The sequence below is a fragment of the Macrobrachium nipponense genome, chromosome 39 (assembly GCF_015104395.2).
Source record: "Macrobrachium nipponense isolate FS-2020 chromosome 39, ASM1510439v2, whole genome shotgun sequence".
Taxonomy (NCBI): Eukaryota; Metazoa; Arthropoda; class Malacostraca; order Decapoda; family Palaemonidae; genus Macrobrachium; species Macrobrachium nipponense.
Window position 1 is genome coordinate 5,182,812 of NC_061099.1, and position 20,235 is coordinate 5,203,046.

A 20,235-nucleotide genomic window follows, 5' to 3' on the forward strand; every position below is an offset into this window, starting at 1 on the left:
TGCAAAATCTTAGAAAAATGGTTAATGCACGATTAACGTATGTAAGCTAACCAAAGAATCCATTTTAACACCAACACATCTGGTTCAATAGCTGGCAGATCAACCCTAGATCCCTTAATAACACATTTAGAAGATCATATCAAAAAAGGCTTTGAACAAAAGAAATTAACAGTAGCTATATTTTTTTGATATAGAAAAAGCATACGATACAACATGGAAACATAACATCATGCAAAAACTCCACTCCAATGGACTAAGAGGCCACTTACCAATATTTATTAAGAACTTCTTAACAAACAGAACTTTTCAAGTAAGAGTAGAAAATTCCTACTCAGTAAACCTATAAACTGGAAGAAGGAATCCTCAAGGTAGTGTCTTGAGCTGTACATTGTTTGCTTTAGCTATAAATGGACATTACCATAATTACCAAGTGGTGTAAAAAACAGTTTATATGTTGATGACTTTGTCATTTACTATACGAGTAGTAATTGGAGACATGCTCAGAGAGTTCTCAGTACTGCCATTTCAAATATATGTTGTTGGGCAAATTCAGTTGGAATTTAAATTTTCAACTGATAAAAAAAACAAAAGCAATCGTCTTCTACAAAGACAAAAGGTGGATGAAGAACAAAAACAATCAAACTGCATCTTTATAGCACTGAAATACAATTTTGTACAAAAATCAAGTATCTAGGAGTAATATTTTGATCAACATTTAAATTGGAAAGAGCACATCAAATACATTAAAGCCAAGGGCATCAAAGCCCTTGCCATATTAAAAAAGTTATCTCACACTAATTGGGGAGCAAAGCGAGACATTTTATTAATGATATATAAGGCAACAGTCTTATCCATAATAGATTACTGCTGTCCAATATATTCATCCGCCTCAGAATCTGCATTAAAATCTCTCGATGCAGTGCACCATGAAGGCGTGCGATTGTGCACAGGAGCCATTCCGATCGTCCCCAACAACTCACTTTTGGTGGAGGCAGGTGTTTGTTTGCCCTTAAAACATCACCGTAATTTAATAACTATACAAAGCGGTCTTTCAATGCAAGCGGGATCGTCTCCTGCAGCTTACTGCTTCCAAAACTGTAATCAAGTAACAGCAGTTAATAGTACTAGCTCTTTCCCAAAAAGAGCTAGATACATAATGAACATACATATGGATCCAATTTTTCACCCACCAATGAAATTGCCACCACCATGGATTTTAAATAGAGTAAAGATATGTACCTCCTTCTCTTACCTACTCAAAAAGCAAATGACAAGTACGGAAATGTACCGCCAACATGCTTTGGAGCACATTAGAAGAAAAGGCGACAAATTATGGTGGATATACAGACGGCTCCAAAAATAATGTTGGAGTAGGATCATCTGCATAGTTCGAAAAATATGTTAAGTAAAAAAAGCCTACCTTCAATATCATCAGTATTTACTGCTGAAGTCACAGCCATACAGATGGCTCTAGATATGATATCTGAGGCAAAAAAGCAAGTGTCTCTGTTATTTTCAGTGACTCACGTAGCGCTATAGATGCTATAAGACAGTATAAACCAGGAAACCAAATAGTACAGGAAAATTCATTATAAAAATTCATCAACTCCTCCAATCAGGAATATCAATGGAAATATGTTGGATCCCAGCACACGTGGGAATAAAAGGAAATGAATATGCAGACTCTGCTGCCAAAATTAGCCTGCACTATCCCTCCAACAATTTCATATGCCCCAGGGTCAGACTGGGTAAAATCTGTTAAAACATTGATTTACCAGGATTGGAAAGAAGAATGGGCCTCGGTGCCAACAACAAATAAACTTAAAAATATAAAAACTGAAGTCTATGCATGGAGGACATCCTCACAGGAGGAAAGATCAAAAGAGGTGATCCTAGCAAGGCTACGTATAGGACACACAAGATTCTCACATGGTCCACTTGATGTCAACACCACATGCTGACCCAGAGAAATGTAACAGATGTCAAACACCCATGACAGTACAGCATTTGCTTGTTGAGTGCCCAAATTGGACCCAGCAAAGATCTATTTTATCTGCGGAGTTCGGAAATGAAGAATATTCTTGCTGAAAGCAGGGATTTTTCAATTAATAAAATCATAAATTTTTAAAATAAGACGGGTTTCTCAAATAGTCTAATTTTTTTTTTTTTTTTTTTCTCCCCCCTCAGGATTGACCTCCCTGAGAACCAGCCCGAGAAGAGTCTACTTGAGACTCAGAGTGTGGTGGAAAAAACTAACCACTAACCCCTAATAATAATAATAATAATTAGTATATAGAAAGTGTTAAATTATATAGAAAATAATGGAGTTTGTTAATATTTTTTAAATGTGTTATAAAGGGGTCTGGTTGTTGCTCACAAATTATGTAGTGTAAAAGACTTCTTATAAAATGTTTTTACTCATTCCCAACTTTGGAAAAGTTTGTTACAAATGTCCTCTAAGTGTGACCTTAGTGAAATAGTCACAAGGGTAATAGTGTGCGCGCGTTAATTGTTCAAAAGTTCACTGTAGCTTCACTTGACTCTCGGGTAACCAGAACGTGTTATTTCAGTAAACTATGCTTTCAGAATAAAATCATCAGTATTTTGAATAACTGAACACTGCCAGAGAAGCAATGTTTCAATTAGGATGAAAAAATGACAACTTCACACAATTTAGTTTTAGTTTATATTCATACATTTCAGTATCATTGCAAATATAAATATCACAGAAAGACTTAATTAAATTTGAAATGTGCATTATATTTATAGCACTCTTATCTTGCTTGACTAGTTATTAAACCTTTCTTGTTACTGACTAGAACCTTGCACTTGAGAATTTAGTCTCCAGACCTTTGGCATTGCATGAAAGTCCCCATTCAGTGGCTATTCACAATAACTGCATGACACAAAGGGCAATGAGCTCTCATGGTCATATCTTGTTCTAAAGCTGAATGACTGCAAGATCGACAAGTCCACACAGACGTCATATCCATTATAGGCCTACCAGTGACAATGCAAGTTGGGAAACGAGTGTTACAACTGGGACACGTGCTTACCCTGAAAGGAAAAAAAAAAAAAAGTTACTTTTTCATTATGCATATTTTATTTTGAAGTAATCCGGCCTGATTTCATGATTGAGATAGCTTCAGGAAATGTGAAGTTCTAAGCACATTACTGAAAACGGCCATCATTGAAATTATATATACGTATGTAGTAAAAGCTATCTTTGCATCTTTAATTCTGTTTTGCAAACTTATATGTTTTACTTGTACAATACTGGCTTTCATGTTTTACTTGTACAATACTGGCTTTCATGTTTTACTTGTACAATACTGGCTTCCACTAATTATGTCAGCATTAAGTTATCTAATAAAACTGTGGCTTGAATTTTTGTCTTGCACTAGTAACTTATTTGGCAATGGTCTTGCCATCATAGCAGTGACAATAGTTATTGAACGTTCATTTCAAGGCAGTTAATGAAAATAATGGTAGAACTATTGGAGTAAAGCAGACATACAGTACAGAGAAAGAAAATCGCCAAATGGTAGAACTATTGGAGTAAAGGATACATACACAATACAGTGAAAGAGAATAAAAAATTTGTACAGGACACCACATGACTGCTGATTTAGTTATCAACACTGTCACAGTAGAAACTGCAATGGTATACTTTAAAGTACATAAATTTCCATCCTGTGACGAAAAGGTTCTTGTTTAGAATAATTATAAATTATTAAGCTGGTTTAAGTAAAATTCTACTTTTTCAGAAAAGACCAAGATGGTTGCTGCCGAGAGACTGATAAGTGCACGAGTTTATGGAAATGGAATCTGGAACTTCATACAATTGCCTGAAAAAAGGAAGACAGTCTTTTGGATAGACTGGCTGCATGTCGCAACCATTTGGACAGACTGCCTGCAAGTCACAACCATTTGGACAGACTGACCATGTCACAACCATTTGGACCGACTGGCTGCCTGTCACAACCATTTGGACAGACTGGCTGCATGTCTCAACCATTTGGACAGACTGGCTGCATGTCAACCATTTGGACAGACTGGCTGCATGTCACAACCATTTGGACAGACTGCCTGCATGTCACAACCATTTGGACAGACTGCCTGCATGTCACAACCATTTGGACAGACTGCCTGCATGTCACAACCATTTGGACAGACTTCCTGCATGTCACAACCATTTGGACAGACTGCCTGCATGTCACAACTAATGTGTCTAAGGCTTGAGGCAAGAGTAGGAATAAACAAACCAGTACTACTTCCTCATGCCAAGCAGGTTGTGGAAGATGAACAGTGGAGAGGCTCTGCAACAATGCAGAGTGGTGACAACACAAGGATTAAATGAAGGACTATTTAACATGGGGCTGCTGTGAAGGTGAAGGCAACTAGAAAGTGTCAAGCTGGAAGTTTACGTCAGTAGCTGAAGAGCATTAACCAGTACACTTTTAGCAAAGAATCGGAAGTAAACAAAGGACAAGTTCAACGGGGTTGCAGTGAAGGAGAAGGCAACTAGAAAGTGTTGAGCTGGAAGTTTACATCAATAGCTGAAGAGCACTAACCAGTACACTATTTGCATAAAGTCAAGGAATGTTGCTAGAAAGTGTCACATTTTTAAAATTTAATATAAATTCATATGATATGCCATTTTCACAATGTTTTTATATCAGATTTTCATCAGCCTATTAGGGTGCAGTGAACAATTAGGATAGCGGGATAGCACCTGGTCAGTAATTGCTGGTCATTGAAACTTGTCTTTTTATATAAATCTTTTTATTTTGTTTCATAGTTAATGTAATTTTATTGTTCCATAACATTTTTACTTATATCAACAGACTTGATATCTAGATATCCATGGGAGCACTACATAGAAGAAATAAAAAATAACTCTGCGAGTTAAACAGAACAAGGTAGACTGTCTAATTAAAGGAGATAAGGTAAGAGGATTAGTAATATTGATCAGTGTCATCAGTAACCATTCTTTTGCCATTTGTGGGATTTGTATATAGAAAGTGTTAAATTATACAGAAAAGGATGAAGTGTTGATCAGTGTTGTTATAAGCTATCTTTTACCTCTTTAATTCTGTTTTGCAAACTTGCCTCTTTAATTCTGTTTTGCAAACTATAAACATATGTTTTACTTGCATAATAATGAGGTAATTATTGTGAACTTGACTGAGCAAATAATAGAAAACATCAGTGAGAAGGACACCATAGTTCACTTATATGTCTGAATCAAATGATCTCTAATAAAGTTGTGGCTTGAAATTTTTTCTTGCACTGATAACTTATTTGGCAAATGGTCTTGCCTTCATAGCAGTGACATTTATCTGATGCTTTTCCTGTGAAAACAGTTCATGAAAATACCTAATTATTAATATCTTTGTTGGTGGTAGGTTCCCCCCATGGCCTTCCATCTATTGTTTTTATATAATCATAATAAAGCTGGTTTATGTAAATTTCTACTACTTTTTCAGAAAAGACTAAGATGGTTGCAAAGACTGATGACTGGACGAGTTTATGGAAGTTGAATCTGCAACTTTATATTCCATGAAAAAAGGAATACAGCATTTCGGTTAGACTGCCTGCATGTCACAACCAATGTGTTTAAGGCTTGGGTTAAGTGTAGCAGTAAAGAAAGCAGTACTACTACCTCAGGCCAAGCAGGCTGTGGAAGATGAACAGTTGGAGAGGCACTGCAACACTGCAATGAAGTAGTGATGACAATACAAGAATTGAATGAAGGAGTTCAACGTGGGGCTGCAGTGAAGGCAACTGTACTGTTTTTTTCCATCTGTCCATCCGCCTGTGGTGTTTTTGTATGGTAACACTGCATCCCGGACTTTAAATAGTTACGGTATGTGTAAGTTTTAGGTAAATAAAAGGATATCTGGGTGTACATTTGCAACTGAAAAGTGTTTTTAATAATTTTACTGTCTGCAAAGTACACCGTTAATATTCGAAATAGGATATTATTATTATTGTTGAATGTAAGCTGAATGTAACTATCTAAAGCCCAGGACGCAGTGTTACCATATGGAAACACCACAGGCAGATGGACAGATGGAAAAACACAGAGTATAGTGTCAAGCTGTTAGTTTTACATCAGTAGCTGAAAAGCTGGAATAAATGAAGGACATGTTCAATATGGGGGCTGCAGTGAAGGGGAAGGCAACTAAAGGGTTGAGCTGGAAGCCTACATCAGTAGCTGAAGAGCATTAAACAGGAAGTTTGAATTTTAGCCTAGCCTTAATCCCTTTTATTTACACAAATGAATAATCTACCCACCTGTACGCTTTCTCCAACTTCAGTATACTCCAGAAATCACCTTAGAACAACAGCACAACAAGACTTACGACCCAAAAACTCCTACCAGACAGAGAGCTCTCCCCTACCAACCACACACCACCAGCACGTGCTTTCTACTGCACCGTGTTATTGTTTACATCCCTCCAACCCCGACGCCATCTTGTCTATGAGGTCACAGCCTAGGACATCACAACACAACTTAAATAAATCAACAGACACCTTCTGGAATCAACCATATGCTGTCCATATATACGACACCCACCATATTTCAACAACGCATAAGATACCAATACCCATTATACAATATATACCTAATCACACTTATCTCTTTCTCCCTCCCCTCCGACCGTTTCCTAACCTAATCCCCTCTTAATTTCCTTCATCCTCCAACTCTTTACCCTCTACATAATTTCTAATACATTCCCCTGAAACTCCTGCTTTAGTTAATACATCAGCAACTTGCTCCTTTCCTTTTATCCATCTCACCTCCTTTATTTCCCTGGATTCAATGGTTTCCCTTATTGCTGCAATATCTATTTTTAATCTCTTGCTACTTACACCAGTGCTCGATTTGATGGAGGTCATTAGTGTTTTACTATGAGTGTTAACCAAGGCTTCTAAATTTCTCCCTCCTACTACCTCTTCCCACAAATGCTTGAAATTTATCAATCCTTCTACAGCTTCCCCAACACTCAGGGCTTCGGCCTCAATGGTGGCTTTTGCCACTCCTGGATTACCTAGATTTCCACCATATGGGACTTCTCTTCCCATCTGTCAAGGAAATAATATAACCCAGTGTAGTAGGGCCATCTTCTATGTTTCCAAATGAAGCGTCTGCATAGGCTTCCCAATAAATCCTTTCTTCTTCCACCTAACTTATTGTAACTTCGCCCATCATGCTCTTAGTTTTTCTCACAATTTTAATAAGCTTCTTCATATCCTGAGTTGTTCCTTCTTTAAATGCTTTACTTAATTCGCTATCATCATCATATATTTCTGGCATCGTGTGTAGTGATACCCAATTCAGCTGTCCTACCACTGATCTATACTCGGTTAACTCCTTTTGTTCTAGCATTCTATTACCTGTATATCTTCTAGCCTCTGGTTCTCTTATAGAACTTATATACTGCCACTGATTAAGGGAAAATCTGTTCTCCTTCTGCTCTATTACTACCCCTATATACTTGAACCTTTTACTCTCTTGTTCTCCTACTTGCAATTTCCCTTTCAATTTCCCAATCGTTTCCTTTAAAAATCCTTCAGTTCCTCCGTAGCAAAAATCATCTACGCGTGTACACAAAATGCCATTCAATTTATTGTCCTTTTTCCAAAAGAATATATAAGGTTCTAGTCTACTTCTCTCACCTTGAAGCTCCTTCACTACTTTCACCACTTTACAATACCATGCTTTTGCTGCATCCTTGAGCCCATAGACGGTTTTCTTCAACTTCCATAATCCACTCCAACCGTCTTCCCTCGGTGGCTTCAAATACACTTCTCTTTGTATCTCGTCAGCTTGTAAATATGCAGTTTTGACATCCAATGTATAACAATTCCAATTTTTCACCTTTATTATGGTTAGACAGAATTTTAAAATTTCAGCATTGCAAGTGGGAGCGTCCTTTTCCCACTCTGCCATCTCTTCCTCAAACCCTCTAGCTACCAATCTTGCTTTACATATCCTTTCCCCCCCTTTCATCTTTTCAGTTACTATCCATCTTGTAGATATAGCTTTTTGTCCAACATCATTTACCTCCTCATATCCCTGGTTATCTCTCCAACTTTGAAGTTCTTTTTCTTTAGCTTCCATTATGCTTCTATTTTCAAATCCCAACAACACCCCCTCCTCATCTTCAATTTTTTCTACCTGACTATAATCCCTCAAGTTAACCCACCCTTTGTCACCTGACTGTGAGTCTTGTACATTGTACGAATCAGCCCATGCTTGGCTTGATCTTTTTCCTGCAAGACCTAATATAGTCCATTCTTCTACTTGTCCTGTACTGTTGTTTATAGCTCTAACTCTATTTCCCTTTTTGAATTTTGGTATCTCTTCCATTGACTCACCTTCTATTGACCCACTTTCCCCAGTATCTTCCACTGTTTCCTCTATCACCTCTTTTTCTATACTCTCTTCTGTGTCTACATTCCTTCTCCCATCTACTATTCTACTATTATCTCCTCTCCTCCTTGGCAATCTACTTTCCCTTCATTTGGGCCATCTGACCTACCTTTCACACCATGGGATATATCTATTCTAGCAGATATCTCTTATGTATCTGGTGATCGTCATTGAATCCTAGTCATATGTATCCTAGCTACTTCTCTTAAAGAATCCCCATGTTTGACTATTATTGTTTACCCCGATACTCCCACTACCTGAGCAGGTCCTCTCCATTCATTTTCCCTCTTTCAGAATACCTCATCTCCTACCACCACTTCTTCAAATTTATGTTCTCCGATGATTTTGTTTTACGCTACTATTCTTATTTTATTACAAGACTCATTTTTTATAAACGTTTCTCTGGCCTTGTGCATTGCATTCAGTGTGTCCCTTACCATACCCTCTTCCATCCCTTTTTCTCTGCTTGCAGGACTTGAACTTTCTTCTCCCATTAGGTTAGACAGTGAAGGGTTTTTTCCAAATACTAATTGGTTGGGAGAGAAACCTCCATTATTTATTAAGCAGTTCCTAGCACTCACTACCCATTTCAATGCTATGGACCAATCTACTTCCTCTTCCTCAATCATCTTTCTTACACTTCCCATGATCATGCCTACGGTCTTTTTACATAATCCGTTGCTCCACGGAGATTCTGATGCTGTGGCTAATACTATAATATTACATCTTTCTGCCATCCTCCTTACTTTTTCATTTTGAAATTCTTCCCCATTATCTGACAATATATTGGAGGGCGCTCCAAATATAGCAAACCATCACTCAAAAAGTGTCTATTATAGTTTCTGGTTTCTTATCGTACATCCAACAGGCCTGACCATACCTCGTTGCCATATCCACTATTACCAAGAACTTTCTCTTCTATCGCTCCCACATCCATCGCTACAACTTCATTAAATGTTTTACTCCAAGAAAAGCCTACTACTGGTTTGGCGGGGTTTCTTTTGTATCTTTTACAAACCTCACAATTTTCAATCAGTTCTCTTGGTAACTTTCTTATTCTCTATTTTTCTTTTTCGATTAACCCATTACTCCATTGTGCCTTCCTCTGTTAGTTTCCATATTTTATCTCACTCCATGACCAAACTGTAAATGTAATTTCTTCATTGTGTTCTTAATTTCCCTCAGATTCTTTCCCTTCCAACCCTCCAATAATAATTCTTCTACCTTTCTCCTCCTTATAGGTACTCTTAAATGACCCTGTTTGTCTTCTCTTAACCCTACTTTCATTCCCCCTAATACTTCTATTATGACAATTTTCTTTCAAATTTTGGGTCATACCCATTTTACTCATGGTTTGCTTACCTATCAGCCAGGGCATATCACCCTGCAGAATTCAGTTTTTTAGTATCACGGGTATTTCTATTATTCCTTTGGACTTATAAGATGTCTCACCAAAATTAAACACTTTATTAGACTCTGTCCTAGTGTCCCTCATTCTCCTCAACTCTTCCTGACTCAAATCCATGACAATACGTGCTAGTCACAATTCCCCGCAAACTGTTGATTTACACTGTGTCCAAAATTGCATCAACCACCTCCCACGACGCTTCCACTATTTTATTAACTTCTCCTACATAAACCTCCTACTCTTCTGTCCCAGTTTCTGTTTTCAGCTTATTTTCTTCTAGTCTTGTTTCAGTTTTCTTCCTATTATGAAAATTCTGAGGACAATCCCTAGCCCAATGCCACTGTGAGCTGCATATTGCACATACTGTTACCTTCCCTTCTTTGTTTATAGGATTTCTACCACCCCTACCTCGGTCCATCTTCCCGATATCTCTGGTTTTCCCTCCCTCTCACAGAACTGGCATTGCCTTTTGACAACCCCCACCATTCCTGTTCCTCTTTAGTCCGTAATCCCTCAAATAGTCTTTTCATTGTTTGCGACACTGTTTCGTACTCTAGCTTTTCTTGCCCACAAGCCGATAATACCATTTGTTTTTTATTTTCCATGAGATCTGCTTGCTCTATTACATGATAACCCTTGACTTCCCCTTCAAGCGCGCCTTTCCCCATTGCTCTTTCACACTCAGATGCTGCCTTCTCATATTTAATTAAATAGTCCGCCATCTTTTCACTAATTCCCTTCTTATTAGAAGGTATCTTCTTATTCTGCCATAATTCTCCATTACCAAGTCTTTTAGATAGGCTTTATCTAGTTTCTCTAGGATTAACTTTGGACCCTCTGTACCAGTAAGTTTATCTCTATCTACTGCTTCCACTAGCTCTCGGGCTTTCCCTTTTAAGCTCATTCTTATTTCTATCACCGGGTATTTTATATCTTCTCCATACAACAATAGCCAATCTTCGGCTTGACCTTTCCATTCTATGTATATTCTTCTTGTATCCCGCTAAACCTAGGACATTCCCTTCTCCATCTAGTTCCCTTTGTTCACAGTCGGATACAGGCATCTTTGATCAACCACGCTCTGCTACCAGTTTGAATTTTAGCCTAGCCTTAACCCCTTTTTATTTACACAAATGAATAATCTACCCACCTGTACGCTTTCTCCAACTTCAGTATACTCCAGAAATCACCTTAGAACAACAGCACAACAAGACTTACGACCCAAAAACTCCTACCAGACAGAGAGCTCTCCCCTACCAACCACACACCAAAAGCATGTGCTTTCTACTGCACCGTGTTATTGTTTACATCCCCCCTGACGCCGACGCCATCATCTCTATGAGGTCACAGCCTATGACATCACAACACAACTTAAATACATCAACAGACACCTTTTAGAATCAACCATATGCTGTCCATATATAGGACACCCACCATATTTCAACAATGCATAAAATACCTATACCCATTATACAATATATAATCACACTTATCTCTTTCTCCCTCCCCTACGACTGTTTCCTAACCTAGTCCCCTTTTAATTTCCTTCATCCTCCAACTCTTTACCCTCTACATAATTTCTAATACATTCCCCTGAAACTCCTGCTTTAGTTAATACATCAACCACTTGCTCCTTTCCTTTTATCCATCTCACCTCCTTTATTTCCTCGGATTCAATGGTTTCCCTTATTGCCGCAATATCTATTTTTAATCTCTTGCTACTTACACCAGTGCTCGATTTGATGGTGGTCATTAGTGTTTTACTATGAGTGTTAACCAAGGCTTCTAAATTTCTCCCTCCTACTACCTCTTCCAACAAATGCTTGAAATATATCAATCCTTCTACAGCTTCCCCAACACTCAGGGCTTTGGCCTCAATGGTGGATTTTGCCACTCCTGGATTTCAGTTAGACTGCCTGCATGTCACAACCAATGTGTCTAAGGCTTGGGGCAAGTGTAGCAGTAAAGAAAGCCATACTACTACCTCAGGCCAAGCAGGCTGTGGAAAATGAACAGTTGGGAGAGGCACTGCAACACTGCAATGAAGTAGTGATGACTACAAGAATTGAATGAAGGAGTTCAACATGGGGCTGCAGTGAAGGCAACTTGTGTCAAGCTGTTAGTTTTACATCAATAGCTGAAGAGCTGGAATAAATGAAGGACATGTTCAATATGGGGGCTGCAGTGAAGGGGAAGGCAACTAAAGGCTTGAGCTGGAAGCCTACATCAGTAGCTGAAGAGCATTAAACAGGAACCTATTAGCAAAAAATAAACAACTACAAAGACAATTTTGTTTGATCAACCTGTATATAGTGCTGAAAAGCAAATGCACTATACAGCTGTTATGCAAGGCTATATATAGAAATAAGTAATCTTTACAGCAAAATATCAGTTGCAAAATAATTAATCTTTTCAGCAAAATATCAGTAAAGCTATGTTCACCTTTGACCAAGTGTAATAATGCCAGAACACCAGCAAGCCAAACAGACCAAAAGGAATCCACGCAGGTCACAAAGGTACACAAACCAGCTAAAGCAGATGCAACCTTGAGATCAGCATCAAGAGAAAACTTCTGGAAGTTAGGAAGTGATCCTACATGAGTGATGTCCGCATACAGCTGTTGGATGTGACGAGACTACTAAATGACCCTCTCCATAGAAAACTTTATGAAGGCCATTGACAGTTCCCTACTCAATGCAAATGTGGAACCTGGAGATGCATAAAATTGGACTGGAAACTATTGATACCACCAGACCAGGTGGCAAATGCACTCTCAAGGTGAGGACAGACATGTTCTAAGAGATCAACAATGAAGGCTATTCAATAAGCGTGGAATTTATGGAATTATAGTCAACAAGCGGCTGTTAAGAGTTGACAGCACCAGAGAACTAATATCTGGATGACAAGAGCACAAGAGATTTCTTCTTCCAGCACCATGCAGCAATCATAAAGGTGAAGAAACGTTAGTGGGTGGACTTAAAGATAAGGAGCGAAAATGTCAGGTGCTTGTCCGGAGCCATCATGTCCATATCAGTGTGATTAGGGCTGTCAATATGAAGTACATACTCATAGCACAAAGTTGAAATAGTTGAGGAAAAATGGAGCACCATCTGCAAGAAACAACCTACTCCTTAACTGTTACTAGCAGATGGAAGTGAGATGGAACATCTTCCACCTCCTGATTCAAAAGTGAGGCTGAACCTAGACAAAGAGTGGGTACTGGACTGTGCAGCAGTGTATGATGGCAAGTTCTAAACCTAACATCCGTTAGTTTACAGAAACCATACAGCTGTAATAGAAGGAAGGGAATGTGTCACTAGACCTCCCAAGACATTATCTTAAAGAGGTTTATTAATGTTCTGGGCATGGTAATGGGGACAAGCTTCAAGTATCATGAAGACTGTTACAAAAACTAATTCTTAGAGGCTTCAGACATTAAGTATACACTTAATCTCCAGTGATACAAGTCCATTCTTGTGTTAGTGCGTTGACTGCATGACCTCAGATACACTTGAAAGTCTGAACCCTCCAAGAGGTAGTTGTTGTGTAGCTCTTCAATTTAATTGGTTTTCTCTGCTATTGGCATGAATAGTGCAGAATTGCAAACTTACCAGTCAGGAATCATAGTTTCACAGCTGGTGCATTCAGCCCTGTTACTCCGGGAATCCTTTGGACTGTACTTCATAAAAATATTCATTGCCAGATCTTCATATGCTTCCCTCCTAGACTGAGATACCTGTTTAAATAACACCACTGTAAATTTTAAAATGTGTAATGAAGTGTCCTGAAGCCAATTTTATTTTCATTAACCAATTGTTGATCTTGATAGCTAAGTTAGCAAAGCTAAGAAATTAATTGTATGAATAAAGACAATAAAATGATACAATTATCATGAAATTATATAAATGAAAGGCAAGGAAGCTTATTAATTTAAAATTATTAAGTCAACCAGTTTTAAATCAAGAGTTTTCAAAGCTATTTTTAATATTAAGAATTCTTAAAGCTATTTTAATATTCAATATGGGCCAATTTTGTCATGGTCAGCTAGTACCTTGTCAAGTATGAACAGTGATAACTCCCATGATGGTTGCAGTCATTCACGATATTGATTGGAAAACCTATGATGATAGAGGCCAGTATTCATAACATTTACTGGGAAACTTATAGGCTACACAATGTTCATCATAACAAGCCATAATTGCCCTATCACAAGCGGTATCTTGCTATTTGTGGGGAAGATATGATTAATGCACATTATATGGTATCCCCCAACCCATTACGTATTATTATTACTAGAGCTATTATAAAATATTCAGAAGATTAAACCCAATCAGAGGATGAAACACTTTACAAAGTAAAAAGTTAAACAACCACAAAATTATAACATTCAAAAACAAAACAAACTAAGTTTTTACCTCTGTAAGAGCCTCTAACTTGATGAAAGCTCTTGAACAAGTAGCAAAGGCTCTATTTGCACATGAAAGCCAGAGCTAATAGAGCAAAGATGTCTTCTGGATCTAAAATGCCTTCATATTCCCTCATATGGAGACAAGTTTTCATGGCAGCATCCACATATCCTTATAAAAGAAAGATACTGAATATAGTAAAATTAACTGGCAATACTCATTACAATAACCTATTTCTCTACACAGCAACTAAGAGTGTCTATGGAAATCCACTGACCTTCATACAGTTGCCTCTGTGCCAACAAGAAGAAGTGGTAAGCCTCTACTCCCTTCCATGGGTTATCTAAAATATTGTTAGTAGAACCCTTCATTTCCACAGAAAAGCCACCATCATCTCCATCAAAAAGGCCCATCAGCGCAGCACTTCGACTTCCTTCCGCTGAAAAGCAAAGCAAACAGTGTGAAGTTATAACTAAACAAGTTGGTAAACTGATCTTCTGGATATGCTTCAAGTAAGACATTATGCCAGACAAAACTGATCTTCTGGATATGCTTCAAGTAAGACATTATGCCAGACATAATATACATAGAAGAAATAATAACCCTTAAATAAAAAGAGGCATACACGAGAAATGCATCAAGTGTCATTTTTTTAAAAACAATGTAAATTTATTTTTTTTTTATTTTACCCAGAGTACAACAAAGAGAGAAATGACATACTTGACTTACAATCACAAAACAGGCCAAAAGCATTTAGCAAACTTTTTTTTAGCAGCGAAGACATCACTGAGACAGAAACATATACAATACCATGTACTCATAACTACAAAAACCATCCTTTTTAAAATAAAAGCTCAGTACCTGGTGCATGAGCAAAGTTTTAACCCAAAATTTTTCTAATTGTGAAACAGCTGTTAAATATGCATAGTAATGAGTGGGTGTAGAGAAGATGTTTGAGAAAATTCCTGTGACATATTAGCAAATGAATAGAACCCAATAATATGTGGAAGATTCACTGAAAAAAAAATGTAACTACAAAACAAAAATAAGCTCAAATATCGTACCCTCTTTCATTGCTTCTTTCATCTTTGAATTATGTTCCTGAACCAGCTGGGCTGCTAGTAAATACATTTTCTTAATTCGCAAGGGCCTCGCTTTCTTTTTCCCCTCATCTTCTGCAATCTGTTGAAGAAATATGTTAATAAAAGCACAAACACTTAAATTCAAGCCAATTCAGTAGTAACTTTGACAATCTCTGCATGTATTATGAAGAAGGGTCTTCAGTGAATGCCATAAACAAATATATGCTAAAAAGACTGCTTACCTGCAATAGCAGTTTTGCTGCATCAAGTAGTTTGTCAGCCTTACGGAACAACTCGATGGCCTGGAGTCTATCTCCTTTTTCCAAGAGGTGAGATGCATAACGAGCTAAGAGAGCACTGATCTCGGTTACATTATGTTGCTTGGCTAGTTCCACAGCTTCATGCCACTGGTTTAATGCCACACATGTGTCTATGGCATTTTTAACCTTGTTACACTTAAAGAAAAGATATTGAAAAAATTAATATAATTCAGAAGACAAGCATAAAGATAACATATTTAAGGTACAAAACTACACCTTAATTATTATTTGTTACAGTAATATTAAAACTAATCTTAAAAGTAATAAAAACCTTGTTTAATGCCACAAGTTTAGAATTAATGATGACAAAGTATTCAAAATCCAATTTGAAGCCGCCCCCCCCTTTACCACACACAAAAAAAAACAACAACAACATATCAAGGTATCTCACAACACTCCGGAGTGCAGTATCCTCTTAATCTTTACACTTTGTGAAGCACACCTAATTTCCCATCCGGAATTAAACTAATTTCGTGAAAATTTATTTTTAAAACTTCAATCTATGGTAATGACCTTTTGAAAGTATATATACTACATATGGTATTCTCATACAAATATTCATGCTGCTTTCGAGTACATAACCTGCAAGTTACAATACCTTCATGTAAGCAGCAACAGCTTGCTGTGACATCCCAACACTGGTAAACATATCAGCTATGGATGGCAGTAAAGGTGAATTATCCGGAAGAGATCGCACAAGAGACTCTAAGGCTTCAAAGTCTTCCAACTGATAGTAGCAGACAGACAGCATCTCATGATTGTGAGCTAACTCAAAGTGTTTCACTGCATCATCCCTGATAGCAAAAGAAAATTTTTAAAAATCTTACCTACATCTCTTCAATGTAAACTAGCATTGCCCCCTCAACTTTCAAAATTAGTTCAGTATTCCTGTTACACTCAAACAACTTTGAGAGGAATTGACAAAAATTACTTGGTCAGACTTGAAGTTATGTACAGCAATAGTATTTCAAATCTGCACTACGTAAAAATAGCAGTAAAAAAATTAATTAAAATATTTTGAAAGTGTCATCGGGTCTTAATTAAGGAGCTGATAAAAAATATATTTTTAAAATTAGATAGGCAGACCTGCTGGAATTTGACTAGAAATTCTTGAGAGGTTTTTTCCTCTGTTTTCTATCATTCTCATTCTATGAACAAACAATCAGCCACTTAGTACATAAATGGCACTATAATCCTTCTTTCTGGGTATAAAAATGCAAGAAAATAAAACACTGAAAGGTTGACATTTTTCTACACTGAAAATCTTGTCTGTTTGTCTAAAAATCAATCCCATTTAATTCTGTAACAAGATCTTCCTCTAAATGATGAATAAAGTCAACTTTCCTTCCACATCAAAGAGTGCTGAAAATTAAACTTTGAAAAATGAAAGATTTTTCCATGAATGGATCTGTGGAAATTTGGCTGAAAACTTACAATTTCATCTCCTCCTACTCCCTGCCATTTCAGTCTATGACTAAGTCTTCATCCTTAAGTGTATAAATATGACAATTTGTCGAAAATTGCATTTTTCCTAACTATACAAACCTGAGGTCCTTTAACAATAGGAAGTAGCTAGCGGCAGCTGGAACGGTCGTAAGCTTCGAACAAGGGGAGAACGGTAGTTAACTGCTTGTCCGATCGTCACTGGGAGGTAAACAAAATCAAAAACTTTTGCTTTTGGCCCATGCAAAATACGCAGAGTGAGGGGTGGCATGAGAGGGACTATATGTAAAGGACCATCAGGGTTGTATAGTTTATGAAAAATGCAATTTTCGACAAATTGTCATTTGTTCCGATAACGTAATACAACCATCGGTCCTTTAACAATAGGAAGACTCACTTCTTGGTGGGAGGAATCTGAGTCTTTTGATGAACAGACTGGTGTTCGTCCATCCCTGGAATGCTCCCTGGTCGTAAGAGCGAGGAGGGATCCAAGCCTCTGTCCGATTGATCGGGGTGTGCACCGCAGGATCAATGGTCAGACCTCTGGGCCGAGTACTAAGAGAGAAGGCAAGCGTATCTCTTCGTACCAGCATTGTAAGAACTTTTTCCTTTACATGACAAATGTAAGGTAATGGGTTTGTCTCATGTAGGCATCCACTTTCTCCCCTTGTTGGAGAAAGTGGTGGATATACACTCCTATCTCTAGTTAAAGAGATAGGATGGAGCTCTGTTGAATAGCTTACCTGCATCTGACTCCCTTCCAGCGTGGTAACGACCGTATCCCTCTGCCCACAGGTAGAGGTAGAGAAAGATGGTGAAGAGAAGCCAGTCACTCTCTCATTCGCACATTCATTCTCCCAGTCATACAGGAATCGATGCTGTTCTGCCTGCTCGGGTGCTGGGTAATCTTACACAACGTGTTGAGCAGCCACCACAGGTCCCAAGGAAAAAGTATCCAAGGACTTGTGGGCAATATCCCGAAGGTAGAAGGACGTGAAGGTGGTCTGGTTGGCCCAGACACCTGCCTTCAGGACCTGCGCCACGGAGAAGTTCTTACGGAACGCTAAGGAGGGTCCGATACCTCTGACTTCGTGGGCTCTCGGTCGGAGCGTACGGATGTCGTCGCTACCATCAGCCTCGTACGCTCTCCTGATCACCTCACGCAGCCAGAAAGAAGCGTGTTCTTGGAAACTTCTTTCTTGGTACCCCAGTGCTAACGAAGAGGCGTCGACACTCAGGCCTGAGTTGTCGAGTTCTCTTCAGATAGCGCCGTAGCGCCCTCACAGGACAAAGCAGCATCTCATCCGCATCGTTATTGGTGAAGTCCAGAAGGGAGGGATCGTGAAAGACTCGAACCTGTCGTCAGGGATCGACGGATTCTGAGTCTTGGCTACGAAGTTCGGGACGAAATCGAGCGTCACAGATCCCCAACCTCTGGTGTGTTTAACATCATAAGAAAGGTCATGTAGTTCCCCTACTCTCTTCGCCGATGCCAGGGCCAGCAAGAAGAGGGTCTTGAGGGTCAGATCCCTGTCTGACGACTCTCGGAGTGGCTCGAAGGGTCTTCGAGTCAAACTCCTAAGGACGAGAGTCACATCCCACGCAGGGGGCCTGAGTTCCCTGGGTGGGCAAGACCTTTCGAAGCTCCTCATTAGCAAGGAAATCTCGAACGAATTCGAGATGTCCAGTCCCCTCAGTTTTAGGACGAGAGCCAGGGCGCTCTATATCCTTTAACTGTGGGTACTGAGAGGAGCTCTCTCGGCGAACAAAACGAGGAAATCCGCTACCTGCTGAAGAGTGGCTCTGAGAGGAGACAGACCCTGTCTACGACACCAACCACAGAAGACGGCCCACTTCCCCTGGTACACAGCTGCAGAGGACTGTCGGACGTGTCCAGCCATCTCTGTTGCTGCGCTACGAGAAAAGCCTCTCGTTCGCAAGAGATGGTGGATAACAGCCAGCCGTGAAGTTGAAGGGACTGGACTGCTTGGTGGTACCGTTCTACGTGTGGCTGGGCTAGAAGGTTGTGCCAAGTGGGTAGCTCTCGGTGCGTCCGCAAGAAGAGCCAGCAGGTCCGGATACCAAACGGCTTGAGGCCGTTTGGGAGCCACCAGGATCATTCTGAGATTGGGAGTGACCAGCGCTCGACTGATCACTTTCCGAATCAGACAGAAGGGAGGAAAGGCGTAAGCGAAGAGGTTGTCCCAGGGGTGTTGGAGAGCGTCCTCTGCAGCTGCCCATGGGTCCGGCACAGCTGAAAAGAAAACCTGAAGTTTTCTGTTGTGCCGGGTGGCGAACAGGTCTACGCCCGGTCGCCCCCACAGGTTGAAGAGCCTTTCCGCCACGTCTTGGTGTAGAGACCATTCGGTCCCTATCACCTGATCCGACGGCTGAGCTTGTCTGCTACTACATTCCTCTTGCCTGGAATGTAGCGTGCTGACAGCTCTATCGAGTGAGCCGTGGCCCACTCGTGCACCTGCACCGTCAGCTGATGGAGCGGAAGAGACACTCTAGCCCCACCCTGCTTGTTGACATATGCCACTACTGTGGTGTTGTCGCACATCAACACCACTGAGTGTCCCACCAAGCGGTCCTGAAACTCTTGGAGAGCGTTGAACGCCGCCTTGAGTTCCAGGACATTGATGTGAAGGTGCTTTTTCGTGATGGTCCCACACACCTGCAGTCAGCAACTCCTCCAGGTGTGCGCCCCATCCCTCGGTCGATGCGTCTGAGAACAGAAGCATCTCCGGGGGGGGAGTGCGTATGGGCACTCCTCTTAAGAGGTTCTTGTCGTCGAGCCACCAGGCTAGGTCCTGCCTCACCTTGTCCGTGATAGCCACGGGAAAGTAAGGAGGATCCTTGGCCTGAGACCAACTCTCCCTTAGCCTCCACTGGAGAGACCGCAGGTGAAGACGCCCGTGAGGGACTAACTTCTCGAGTGCGACAGATGGCCGATCACGACTTGCCATTGCTGTGCTGCCTGTTCCTGCCGAGACAGGAACCGGCCGGCTGCCTCCCTGAATTTGCTGATACGCAAGTCTGCGGGAAAGACCTGCCCTGCTACCGTGTCTATCAGCATACCCCCAGTACTCATCTTCTGCTTGGGTTCGAGATCGGACTTCTCGTAGTTTAT

The 20,235-nt window shown here is 39.8% G+C and overlaps 1 protein-coding gene across 1 annotated transcript in view; it reads right to left on the bottom strand.

Annotated features, from left to right (window-relative positions):
• Positions 1 to 2,700: 2,700 nt before the first annotated feature.
• LOC135210062 (WD repeat-containing protein 35-like) overlaps positions 2,701 to 20,235 on the bottom strand; it is a 95,963-nt gene continuing 78,428 nt past the window's right edge. Inside the window, 8 exon segments of the mRNA XM_064242858.1 lie at positions 2,701 to 3,057; positions 13,463 to 13,587; positions 14,267 to 14,332; positions 14,334 to 14,428; positions 14,535 to 14,696; positions 15,322 to 15,439; positions 15,582 to 15,794; positions 16,258 to 16,453. Coding sequence (XP_064098928.1) covers positions 2,877 to 3,057; positions 13,463 to 13,587; positions 14,267 to 14,332; positions 14,334 to 14,428; positions 14,535 to 14,696; positions 15,322 to 15,439; positions 15,582 to 15,794; positions 16,258 to 16,453 — 1,156 coding nt within the window. The 3' untranslated portion in view covers positions 2,701 to 2,876.